At 51.5% G+C, this 12,404-nt stretch overlaps 1 protein-coding gene across 1 annotated transcript in view; it reads left to right on the forward strand.

Moving 5' to 3' along the window:
• Positions 1 to 2,611: 2,611 nt before the first annotated feature.
• The window catches only part of FAM20A (FAM20A golgi associated secretory pathway pseudokinase), a gene marked incomplete at its 5' end in the record, with an annotated part of 41,797 nt that continues 32,004 nt past the window's right edge, over positions 2,612 to 12,404 (forward strand). Inside the window, one exon of the mRNA XM_079725749.1 lies at positions 2,612 to 2,967. Coding sequence (XP_079581875.1) covers positions 2,612 to 2,967 — 356 coding nt within the window. The remainder of the gene's footprint in view (positions 2,968 to 12,404) is intronic.

Raw genomic sequence — 12,404 nt, forward strand, 5'->3', positions numbered from 1 at the left:
TCTGACTTCATCCTCACGTGGAATTCTCCTTATGTGCATACGCCTCTGTGTCCAAAGTCCCCCTTTTTATAAGGACACCAGTCATACACTCTACTCCAGTATGACCTCATCTTAACTAATAGCATCTGCAACGGCCCTACTTCCAAATAAGGTCACCTTCTGAGGTATTAAGAGTTAGGATTTAAACATATAAATTTGGGGGGGGGTACAAAATTCAAACCATAAAGCAAATAAACCACTAAACGCAACATAAGGGACACAGATGAGGCTGGTGAGGAAGCCAGGGCCCAAGACGTGGAGAGTCAGAGCAGAAGCCCAAGGGAAAGGCTCATTTCTGGGAGAGAGAAGGAGAGATTTAGACAAACCCTGAGGACAGTGACCCCTGCCTGGTCAACTCTGCCTGTAGGGTTTCCACTCTCCCACCCCAACCTTATTCACACTTCATATCTGACTTCCACACGCGGTTTTGCCCTTGACCTTTGTAGGGCAGGGGAAACACGTTGCGACAGTCCCTACTTGAGTCAGGAATACTGCTTCCTGAATTGAGCTCATACAAAAGACTCTACTGAGCGGGCAGGACCCCATGGGTGCCCAAGAAGTGAAGTCATAAGACGTGTGATGGCTTCATGGCCACGTCCTCTGCCAGCCCAGAAACGCAGCCTAGTTATTAGGGATGCAACACCGACCCACGCCTGACTTCTTCACCCTCTGGCATGGATGCCTAATTAGACACATCCGAAGCTGCAAAGTTTCTTAGAAACTGGAGACCAGTTCGAAATTAACTGCAGAGAACAAGAAGAAGGTGGTTCAAAAAACCCCCCTAAAAATCCTGCCAGCACACCCAGCTGAGTGGAGCAGCTGGCAATGGTATCACCTCGGGACTGGTCACTTGGACCAGGCATTTTAGGCCACTACGATGTGTTGCTGACGATGGTCCCTTTTTGGCATCTTCCTTTTCAGTACTTTTCTATTTCTGTCCCACTCACCACCTCGAACCTGTCCCGGTGTACGACAGGAACCAAGAACTAATCATATTTCTGCCAAACACATCTTTCGCACTTAACCACGTGCTCTTCAAAGCAAGTTATAGGCTTTAAGTGGCTCAAGCCACTCAATAACCCTGTGGGGTAGGTTCTATTACCAGGTTCCCTTACAAATCATGGGGACGGCAAAGGCCACAAGGATCTCCCGCCGAACCACAGGAGCAAGAACTCTGGTCTGAACCCACAAGTCCAAGTGTGTCTGAGGGTTCTTGACTCCAGCAGGGAAGGACGGGGTTAAAGACCGGGGTCCCCAGACGCGAGAGGGAACCGCTGCTGCCTGGGCGGGCAGGTCAGGCGAAGATGCCTTTCGCTCCACATCCAGCAGGCGGGGGGCGGGGCGGTGTTCGGTGAGCACTTCGCCATCCCACCAGGTCATTAAACAGAGGAGCCCGGAGTTCAGGGCCAGGCAACTGCCTCTCCCTCTTCCTCAACGGGAAAATGGAGTGGGGAAGTAGAAGTGACCTCACAGGATATCGGGAGAAAGCCTGATTCATGTGGGCGGACCCGCCTTCACACCCAGCTCACCGCAAAAGTTCGGAGTGGGGTCATGCGGGCGGGGGTGTACGCCCCCCTCCTTGGCTGCAAGACAGATTTCCTCTCGGTAGAGTGCAGGCGCAGTTGGCACCAAACTCCCTCCAAACAGGAAGTCGCCAAGATGCTAGGTGGAACCGGTGCCTTTTTTTTAAAGGTCAAACTTTTTCCTTGGCTAAGCGGCTGTTTCCCGAGCGCCTAGTACGTGCCAAGCACATGCACACGACACGTAGTCCTTATGGATCAAGTGGGTGCTCTGCGGGAAGATGCAGAGAGAAAAGACCACACACGCGCGCGCACACACACACCTGGCAAATCTCACAGGAGAAAGGCTCTCCGGGAGCTGTCTTGTTTCTAGGAAATCAACATGAAAATCGAAGGTCTCGCGCGCACACCGCGGGAGCCCCCTCTTCCCCGCACCAAACGCCCGGCCTGAGCCCCGGGCAGGGCAAGTGGGGGTCCCGGGCGAGGGCGGAAGGCGCGCGCGCGGCGGGGCGGGTGACCAGGTGGACCGGCAGGGCCGGAAGAGGGCTCGGAGTTGGCTGGCGGGCGGCGCCGGAGGCAGGTGCCAGCAGGAGTGGGCGGGGGCGACCCGGCGTCACCCTCCTCCGGGGGCCGGGCGCGCACACCAGCTCGGCCCGCGGAGCCGGGGGCACGGGCGTCCCCGCCGCCCGCAGGAGGAGCCCGAGCGGCCGCATCCTCTGGAGAGACGCCCGGGCTCCGCAGCCGCCCTCCCCCTCCTCCGAGAGGCGAGCGCCGCCCGTCCCCGCGCCCAGAGCCTCCACCTGCCGCGGACTCCCGGGCGGCCGGGCGCGGGGCAGAGAAGGCGCGAGAAACAGGGGCCCGGGAGACAGCGGCTCCCGGGGACCGCTCCGCGCGGAGAGGGGACGCCCTTCCACGCCGCCAGTCCCCGCGCGTTCGGCGCCCCGGCCCCGAGTTCAAGGGCCACCGCCCTCGGAGGGGGCTCTCCGCTCGGGCAGCGCCCCACCCCGGGGCTCCGGCGCCTCGGCCCCCCCACCCCACCCCGCGGCGGGGCCATGCCGGGGCTGCGCCGGGACCGCCTGCGGACCCTGCTGCTGCTGGGCGTGCTGCTGGCCGCCGACCTCTACTTCCACCTCGGGCCCCGGGTACGGCGCCGGCTGCGGCCCCGGGAGCGCCCGCCCGGCTGCCCGTGCGCCCGCCGCGCCACCCCCTCGGCCCCTCGGCCGGCCGCGCGCCACGTTCCCCCGGCCGAGCCGGGCGGCGGCGGCCCCGGCTCCAAGCTGCGGGCCCTCTTCGCGCACCCGCTGTACAACGAGCCGGAGGAGTCTCCGCTGTTGGGGCCCGAGGACTCGCTGCTGGCCGGCCCCGAGGTGCTGCGCTATTACCGGAGGAAGGTGGCCCGCTGGAACAGGTGAGACCCCGCGCCCCGGCGCCCGGCCCCGAGCCGATCTCCGCGCGAGGAAGAGCTTCTGGGCAGCAGCGCCAGCAGGAGGTGCTCCCAGCTCCTCTCCCCGCGAGCCCCTGGGGGTCCATCTTGAGCCCCTTCTGTTCCCCGGGCCATCGCCCCCCTCTTTCTCCTGGTCCTGATGTGGAAAGCCGCTGCCGGACTTCGGTTTTCCAGAATGAGGTTCCCCAGCAGAGCAACTCGAGAGAGAGGTGCTTCGAATCCGGCACCTACCTCTAGGCCTGGGCGCCTTCCACGAACCGAGGCTACACCCGCCACCCGGCTCTTCCCCTTTGCTTATTCCTCTGCCCGGGGTCAGAGATCACGAGAGGTCAGCCGGGTAGAAAGTCAGTGGTCAGTTCCCTGAAATGGTCGCCACGCTGTGCTGTTTACAACGTGGCTTGTCCCGTGAGTGTTACAACCTGAAGGCAGTTTTATTATCGTGGGGATATGGGCACGGGGGAGATAAAAATCTACCTGGGAATTTTTTTTAAATCCAAGGCAAAATATAGAGGAAAAAAAATACCAAACATATTTAGGCTAATATTAAGAAGGATATTTTGTGTGTGTGAAAGGACAGGGTGGGAGGGTCCTTTGGAGAAGCTGGAATGGTCAGTTCGGAGATCCCCAGCTGATGACAGAGGCCTTCATAGGAGTTAGGACTCTGTTTTGAAGTACACACTGGTTTACAGATCTCTCAGTCCACTTTCGGACCACACCCATCACTTTTCTTAATACAAGAGATTTCCAGATGAGATGTCTTCGCTGGCTTTATAGTCCCTCTGGAGGATGGGTAGACATAAATGTCTATGGAAGCTCAGCGCTAGCCCAGTTTAACCGCTTGTTATTCTGTAGTGCTGAGACTGACCAGGGGTGGAGGGGGCCTTCAGAAAGCAAAAAGAAAAAAAACTGAGAGTTACTGGCTGAAGTCACTGTGGTGCGTTTCAGTTGCAACTGGCTGATGATTTTGTATTAAAAAGAAAGTGGTTCTCGATTCTCTTGCTGATTGGACGCAGTAAAAAGGCAGTTTGAGATTGCTTCTCAGACACTGTCATTTTCGATATTACCTTTATTTCATCAATAACGTGCGGATCAGTGAGCTAGGAAGTTTTGCCCTTGGAAAATTATCTCCACGTCCATTGCGGATTTGAGGAAGGACCGTGGGAGAAGTTGCTTGCTTTTGTCAATGTCGATCAATATTCACTTAACTCACATTTCTGTGGCCTTAAACTTCCCTACATTACTTTTGTCCTTAAGGAGAGTCGAAGGGAATATTTTGGCAGAAAAGCAAAAGTCTTTCTCACCGATCTGTCCTACAAACAATTTTGAGCTTAATTTCTGTGCCATTATGTGTCAGAAAAACACATTTACTGACCAGGAATGATCTTGGGCATTTAACAGAGGTTTGATGGGGACTGGTGACCTTGCTGTATTCGGCGCTAACAGAGTAGTTTTGTGTGGTTGGTTGAACGTGACAGTTGTGATACCTACTCATCACTACCTTTTAATACTTGAGATCTCAAGTGAGGTTTGTGGGCTGTAACAGGAGGGGAGCTACACTTACAAGTGTTGAAACCGGACCCCAGAGGCAGAGAACCTTCACCCAAACTGCATTGTACATGTCAAGGCAAGGATTTTAATACGTGTATATATACCAGGGCTAAAAATGGAACGTGGAAGACTCATTAGCCAGGGGGCATTGGAATTGCACTCAAAGTTCTATTGTGAGAGATAGTCACTCATTACCTTAAGTGAGACAGCGCCCTGACAATGTGAGGACACATAAAAAGTACCTGCTTCGATGTGCAGGGCCAGCCAACGCTCCAGATTTCAGTGCAGACAATTAGAACGAACAGCAAAGGAAAAAAAAACAGGGAATGACCTTGCCAATTGTTTCCCTCTTGCACAGACAAGCCCCCCTTGTTTGTAGCCACAACCCAGCCAGTATTGAAAAGCCAGGCCTTTCTAGACATATGTGGATGCCACCCTACCAGTAATCACTTAGCATCATTAACTGCTATCCAGAATAATTGTAGCAATAAACCAAGCCGCCTCACCGGAGCGGCGCAGGTAATAAACTAGCCAAATCAGCATTTCCTCCCCAGTGACCCAGAGGAGCCCATTAGTCTGAGTGAATGATTTTTTTAAATTTTAAACCACCACACTAATAAGTACTGGTATGAAGTCAGAACGTATCTTTCTATAACTTGAGCTGGTCACTGATAGGAGTTAGGGCACGCCCGGCCTTTTCCTCCGCAGCACGTCTCTTTTTGATTTCAGTGGCAGATGGAGCTTATACACTGTTTTGAATGTTTCAGGTTCTCGATCGGTATTTGTTCACGGGATGTCAACATGTAGTTGACACGATGGGTGGGGTGTGCTATCCTCGTGCTGTCAACGAAGCTTTCTGCAGACCTCCTCAACGCGCTGCTCTTCCCTCCCTTCCTCTCTTTTCCCCCCCGCAATGTAACTCAGTGCGGCAGCAATCCAAGTTAAAAATGCAGTCGGGGAAAATGTCTCTGTCGGGCCGTTGGCCGCTGATCAGAGCGAGCGGTCCAACACATTTGGCACCTCTCTTGCCTGGAGAAGAGGACAGCACGCAGGGGGCCCGGGAAGTGGGGTCGTCACTATTTCAGACCTTAAACCAACAAGCCAGACGAAGCCTTTTCCTTTCAGAGCAGTGGTGGAGGGCGGCGCTTACCTGGAGCCCAGGTTCATGCTGTTGCTACCCTGACATCTTAGAGGCTGAGCTCTGGGTTCCTTCCCCGCCCAGCAGCTGCCCGAGCCAGACAGCATCTGTCCTTTGACATGTCAAAGCCGGTCAGCTTGGCTTGGCCGTTTGCCCTCATATCTTTGGTCGGTTCCTCTGTAACCCTCTGGTCTAACAGTCAAGGTCAGACAGGGTCATGCCTGGCTGGTGTAAGAACTCCGGCAGCTACAGCACAGATGCAAGTTTTCCACTCTCTGCTTTTCTTTCTTGACCTCATCCCCGGGTATCAAGAAGGTTATATTGGGCTTCCCTGGTGGCGCAGTGGTTGAGAGTCCGCCTGCTGATGCAGGGGACACGGGTTCGTGCCCTGGTCCGGGAAGATCCCACATGCCGCGGAGCGGCTGGGCCCGTGAGCCATGGCCGCTGAGCCTGCGTGTCCGGAGCCTGTGCTCCGCAATGGAAGAGGCCACAACAGTGAGAGGCCCGCGTACCGCAAAAAAAAAAAAAAAAAAAAAAAAAAGAAGGTTATATTTTCCTGCACTTACCGAGTCAGCACTTCTCAAACACGTGTGTGTACCTGTGTCTTTCCCTCCATCGGATGCCCCTGTCTTCTGCCTTCACACCTCCACCGCTTGCCTTCGCTGAAGAAAGCCTGGCCCTGAGTCTCCCTTTGAAAATCACAGCAAAGAGACAGCTTTGCAAAAATGACAGCTGTTTGAGGGAAGTAAATTGGCTCCGGTTCTTCCCAGAGAAGCTATGAGAAGATCCAGAAGCCGAAGCAGTTGTAGGAGAGCAGCAGCGGGGGGCGGGGCCGGGTGGGGGGGATGCCAGAAGAGACGGGCAAGAATTCAGCTGGGCATGAGGGTGGTCTGGTCTAGGAATTGCTGGAGAAAAAGCTTCTTCCCACCGTGGCATCCGGGGAATAGGAAATAAAATCTCTTTATTCTCACCCCCTCCTTTTTATCTCTTTCCTGCTTATCTCATGCTGGCCCCAGATTGTTTGGAGCGCAGAGTTATTGAGAACAGGCAGTTCAGCTCACAGAGCAGATAAAAGCCCGGGGTCTCACTCAGGGGTGCCAGCCATTTGTCATTCACCCAGAGTCAGCAGGACCTGGGCCCCTTGTTCGATTCTTCCACCAGTGATGCCAGGCTGAGAAAGGAAATGAGCCTCCTGGGATTTGAAGAGGGGCCTCAGCCACCACCTGTATGTGGTTAGCAGGAGTGGGGATCTGGACTTCCATTTCTCTTTTCTCCCAGTTAGAGCCTTGCTTGGCCAGTTGGGAAAAGCTATGATTTTCGTGGTTTCTGAATCCCTGGATTTGTAGCTGGAGGAAACCTCTCCACTCTTCTCAGAGCCAAAAGCTCCAAGCAGATGGTTTCAGAGAGAGCTCATCCAGGGGCTGTTTCCAGGTTCCTGTTCCCTCATCTCCGAGCTCAGTTCTCATTGCGGTCAGCACAGCAAAGACCTAAACCAGGGAGGGTACCAGTGTTCATCCAAGGAGGACAGCACTTCCAGTCTCCAGCTGCATCAGAATGAAGCCTGTCAGCCAAGAACTGGAAGATGCTCATCAGCTGTTCCATTGGTCCCTACCACTGACAGCCCCCTTTTACCCCAACCAAATTCTCATCCATCTGGGAACTCAACTTGGTAGTTCTTTGCATGCAAATCCTCCTACCTGAGACATGCTTGGTAGGTGCCGGGTACTTGACATACACTTGCTAACTCAGGCCTCACAATTTCCTGAGAAGTAGGTGCAAGATTCCAAGATGCGCCCCCTAGAGGCCAGGCCCTGGGTGTACACACACCTCATTATCCAATCCAATGCTAATCTAGGTACTGCAGTAAAGGGAATTTACAGATGTAATTAAAGTCCCAGACCGGTTGACCTTGGGATAGGGAGATTACCCAGGTATGCCAGACCTAATCACATGAGCCCTTTAAAAGCAGAGTTTTCTCTGGCTGGTCAAAGAAGAGGAGGTCAGAGACTTCACATATGATAAGGGTTGGATGTCCCATTGCTGACTTGGAAATGGAGGGGCCATGTGGCAGGAGAGATGAGTGACCCTCAGGGTCTAAGGTGGGCCCCAGTCGACAGCCAGCCATGAAACAGGGACTTCAGTCCTGCAGCCACAAGAAATGAATGCTGCCAACAGCAAGAGTGAGCACGGAAGCAGATCCTTCCCCAGAACCTCCAGGCAAGAACTCCACCTAGCTGATGACTTAACTTCACCCTTGTAAAGCCTGTGCAGGGAACTCCATCACGCTGAGCTGGATTTCTGACCTATAGCTCGGGGAGCTAATCAGTGGGTATTGTTTAAAGCCACAAGGTTGGAAAACTAATTCAGCACTGTGTTTACTTCATTTTATGGAGGAAACTGGGGATGGGAAGGTGGTTATAACTTGTCTTCTTAAGTCAGGCAGCTAGCAAACCTCAGGCAGCCTTTGCACCCAGAGGGTCTGGCTCTAGAATCCATGCTGTCTGACCAGCAGCTCTCGCCCTCTGCCTCCTTGGACGTCCACGGGGGTTCGCTTTTCCGCTCCTGGAAAGGCTTTTCCGACTACTTCCACCCACTCTGGTCCCTCCCTGACTAGACTCATCCTCTCCACATACCATCACGTTAATTGTTATGACCGTGCAGCTTCATGGCAGCTGTCTCATGTGAGCATGAATGGCCACTTGCTCCAGGCATGAAAAGCCCCCAGCTTGCACACGGTTGCATGAATACATCTGTTTCATGGTTCCCCGTAGGGGAGAGCCAGAGTAAACATCTGTGGGACAAATAATGGGGGACAGACGACCTCAGGATTTGGGGGCCATTAGTCAATGGCCTGCGCCCCTATGAGAGAGAAGAAGCCTTGAACAAAAACAATCTTAACCGTAAAATTATCCCACCTATAACCTGGCTCTTCCTCCCTATAAAAGTCAAAGGCAAAGCCAGCCTACTGAGACATCCTGGAATTTGGATCTGGGGTGCTCTCCCTACTGCAGTGGCATAAATAAAATCAATTTCCAAAAAAAAAAAAGCCCTGAAGGAAAGTTGAAAAGGTGCTGTTTGCCAAGAAGAGAGAATTTCCTCAGCTTCCTGAACTTTCTGAGGAAGAACAGCCAAAAAGTCATGCATTCAAGAAAAGTGGGAACCACAGAGAGACCCTGACTTAGCCAAAGCGATCCCCACTCACCCCTTGGTAGGTGCTGACCTGTGTTTTCCTTGTGATTATTCATTAAACTGGAGGGCGACGAGAACCTGTGGATTCTGCTGAAGTCGGCTTTTGTGTGGCTAAAAGCCGAGTGAGGATTCTAAACAGCTGCAGCTTTAGTGGAGCAGAAGTTCCTAGGAGTAAGGGCATCTGCGTACCTGTCATTATAGGCAGGCACACACATATATGCCTAAAGAAAACCATAGTACGGAAAAAGAAAAGGCCTAGTTCTTTTTATGGCCTGCCACTTGGCAGGATGTCCTGTGGCTGAAGCGTGAAATCAAGACAGAACTGAGTCTGAGTGCCTTGGAGATGCCAACATCCAATACTGTCGATCCCTGGAGGCTGAGCTTGGAAGCCAAGAACTGGAGACCGCCAGCATCATCGGGCTTGAGCAAGAGGCAAAGTTAAGAACCAGAAAAGGGCCTATTTTATCAGATTCTCTAGTAACAAACCAGGTAAATTTGGGAAGTCACAGGGGATACAAAATAGTGCAGGACTATGGTTCCCAAGAAGTCAGGAACCTGTAATAAAATTCAGCAAAATGTGGAGAGTAAAGAGAAACTTGAGGAGTCGTTGGCACAGGGGCAGATGAACTGAGGCGCTGGACCATAAAAGACAAGATGGCCTGGGGAGAGATGGGAATCTAGACAGCTTGGGAGAGGTGGATGGGTTAGAAAAGAGCTCTGCTGGCAGAAGAAGACCAGAGCTGTTCAGCCCTGGGAAGTCAAGTTCAGCTCTCAGAGAGCAAACTTGCCTTCAGCTGTCTGTACCTGGGTCAAGCTCTGTAGTTCGCGGGTAAGTACTTTTCGTGATGCTCACCAAAATGGAGCCTCTATGGAGGGACAGATTGTCTCTCCTGGGCAATGCAGTCGTCCCGGTTTCGTCCATTTCAGTGGACTTTCTATTTTTCTGATTCATTTTCTTCAGTGGCCGAAGAGTGACAAATCCTGTAGGGAAAGTGTGTTTATCTGCACTCACAGCCCAGCTCGTGTTTTTTCACTCTGAGTTAAAGAATTCTGCACAACCAGCGACTGCTTATTTATGCCTTCTGTGCTCCTCTTGAGCACTGAGATGCTAGGAGAAGTCACACTGACCAGCCACGACGATTCCATCATCAAGTCCAGCCCTGATTAGCCACCCTTTCGTTGCAGGGGTTTTTTTTTTTGTGTTTGTTTTTTTTTTAAACTGGGGTCATTGGATCCTACTGAGTTCAAGTGATGAGGTCTCTATTTCCCTTAAATTTTATGCATACTTTGCATTCTGTGCATATGTTTATTTTCTTAGGAAACAGTACATTGTATTTGCAAAGTGTGGCCTGCACTCTTCAGAGCACTTTGATGTCAAATGACAGAAAACCAACTCCAACCAACGCAAGCAGTTAAAGGAAATGTAGAGAATCAAGTAACCAAAATTCGGTGAAGTCAGCTGTCTCTACTCTCCCTACGCTTAGTTCTTCCTCTTGTTTTAATCCCCTCTTGCGGTTTCAAGCCCCAAAAACCCTGGGACCAGAGAGAGAAAAGGGCTTCTAAAATTTCCAAAAAGAAAGACCCTGGGCAAAGCCACTGATTGGCCAGGCCTGGGGATACAACTAGGCTCTAGAGGGTTATGATTGGTCCAGTTCTGAGAAGGATGCCCAGGCTTCAACCAATCACTGACGCCGGGGAGGTGGAGTCATTGGAAAGTCTCCACTGAGCTCTCCATTCAAGCCACGTGACTCAGTGTGGGAAGAGCAGTTCCCCCAAACCTGGCTCTCAAGTGACCCAGAAGAACTTATGTGACCAGAGTGATGCTAGAAAGTTTCTCAACTTGTGCTTGCTGCAGTTTCTGACTCTTAGAGCCACTGTTCTGGAGTTTTTTTTGTTTTGTTTTGTTTTTTGCGGTATGCGGGCCTCTCACTGTTGTGGCCTCTCCCGTTGCGGAGCACAGGCTCCGGACGCACAGGCCCAGCGGCCATGGCTCACAGGCCCAGCCGCTCCGCGGCATATGGGATCCTCCCAGACCGGGGCACGAACCCGTATCCCCTGCATCGGCAGGCGGACTCTCAACCACTGCGCCACCAGGGAGGCCCTGGAGTTTTAATAAGACTTTTTAAAAACAAATTCATTTGTAACAGATTCCTAATGTGCAGAACTTTTACACCAACCATTAAAATTACCACAAGAAGATAGGAATCTTTATTTATTTGGCCACAGATGCTCTGATTGAGTGGAATGAGTACACAGCATCCTCTCACAAGGATTTTAAAGCTTGTTTTATAAATTTTTAAACACTTTCATATTAACCAATCTTTTGTATTAACCAACATAATATTTAGAACGATTATGAAGGTTTGTTCTTCCTTATCAGGTGTATTAAGAGCCTGTATTTTATAAACAAATTTCCAAAGGCCATTATCTGTCCATTTATCTATAAGACATCTGTGAAAATAATTGTTAATATTGGTAACACCATGAATAAGCAGAGTGCTTTCTACTTCCTGAAGCTCTTTAAACAGAGTCTATAATTAGTTCATTACTGAAAAAGATTGGGCTTTACAGCCAGTAAGAGGTTGACCGACATATCCCCATGGAAAGATGTCCAGTCAATCCGTATTTTATTATAAAGCAGTATCCCCTGGCATTGCCCCAGGCTGGCGAGGCTTCAGTGAGCTCCACGTAGGAGCCCTGATGAAAAAGCTCGGCAAGAACCACAAGCGCTGCCTTGTCCTGAGACCCTCAAGAGGCCAGACCTCTCAGAAAACTCTCCACTGAAATGGACAAAAACACCATCAGTGCAACTCGGTGCCCTCAAAGCAACACAGGGAAAAGTGTGTGCTCCCTGTTTATTATATCCGTATGTTATTATAATATAATGGTGAGAAGCTGAGAGCTTCTCATGTAATTTGCTATTAAAAAATTAAATATGCCATCCAGGAAGGGTTTTCTACGACAAACTTTTCTGCCTCAGTAACCTGGACCCCTTTTGGAGATCCCTTTATGAGCTGCACAGCAACAGCTGGATGCCTGAGACATCCCACTTCTAGGAAGTTGGAAGTCAAGTCTTTAAGCCATCGGATCTCTTGGCATTTCCTGAGCAGGGTCTAAAAAGGGAATTCAGTCACTGTATTTGTTTCCTAGGGCTACCGTGACATATTGCCACTGTTTAAGTCACTGTTGGTGGCTTGAAACAATGTAACTGTATTCTTTCACAATTCTGGAGGCTGCGATCTGAAATGGAGGTGTGGGCAGGGTAGCAGGCCTTCCAGAGTGTCTATGGGAGAATCCATTCTGTGCCTCTTGCAACTTCTTTGGCTGCCAGCATCCCTCGGCTTGTGGCTGCATCCCTCCAGCTCTGGCCTCCTTGATCACATAACCTCCTCTTCTGTCTCGGTCTCTCTCCTCTAAGGACACACGTCGTGGATTTAGGACTCACCTGGTAATCCAAGACAGTCTCATCTCAGGAGCCTTACTTACCTCTGTACACACTCTTTTTCCAAATAAGGTCACTTTCACA

This window comes from Hyperoodon ampullatus, assembly GCF_949752795.1.
Source record: "Hyperoodon ampullatus genome assembly, chromosome: 19".
In the NCBI taxonomy this organism is placed as follows: domain Eukaryota; kingdom Metazoa; phylum Chordata; class Mammalia; order Artiodactyla; family Ziphiidae; genus Hyperoodon; species Hyperoodon ampullatus.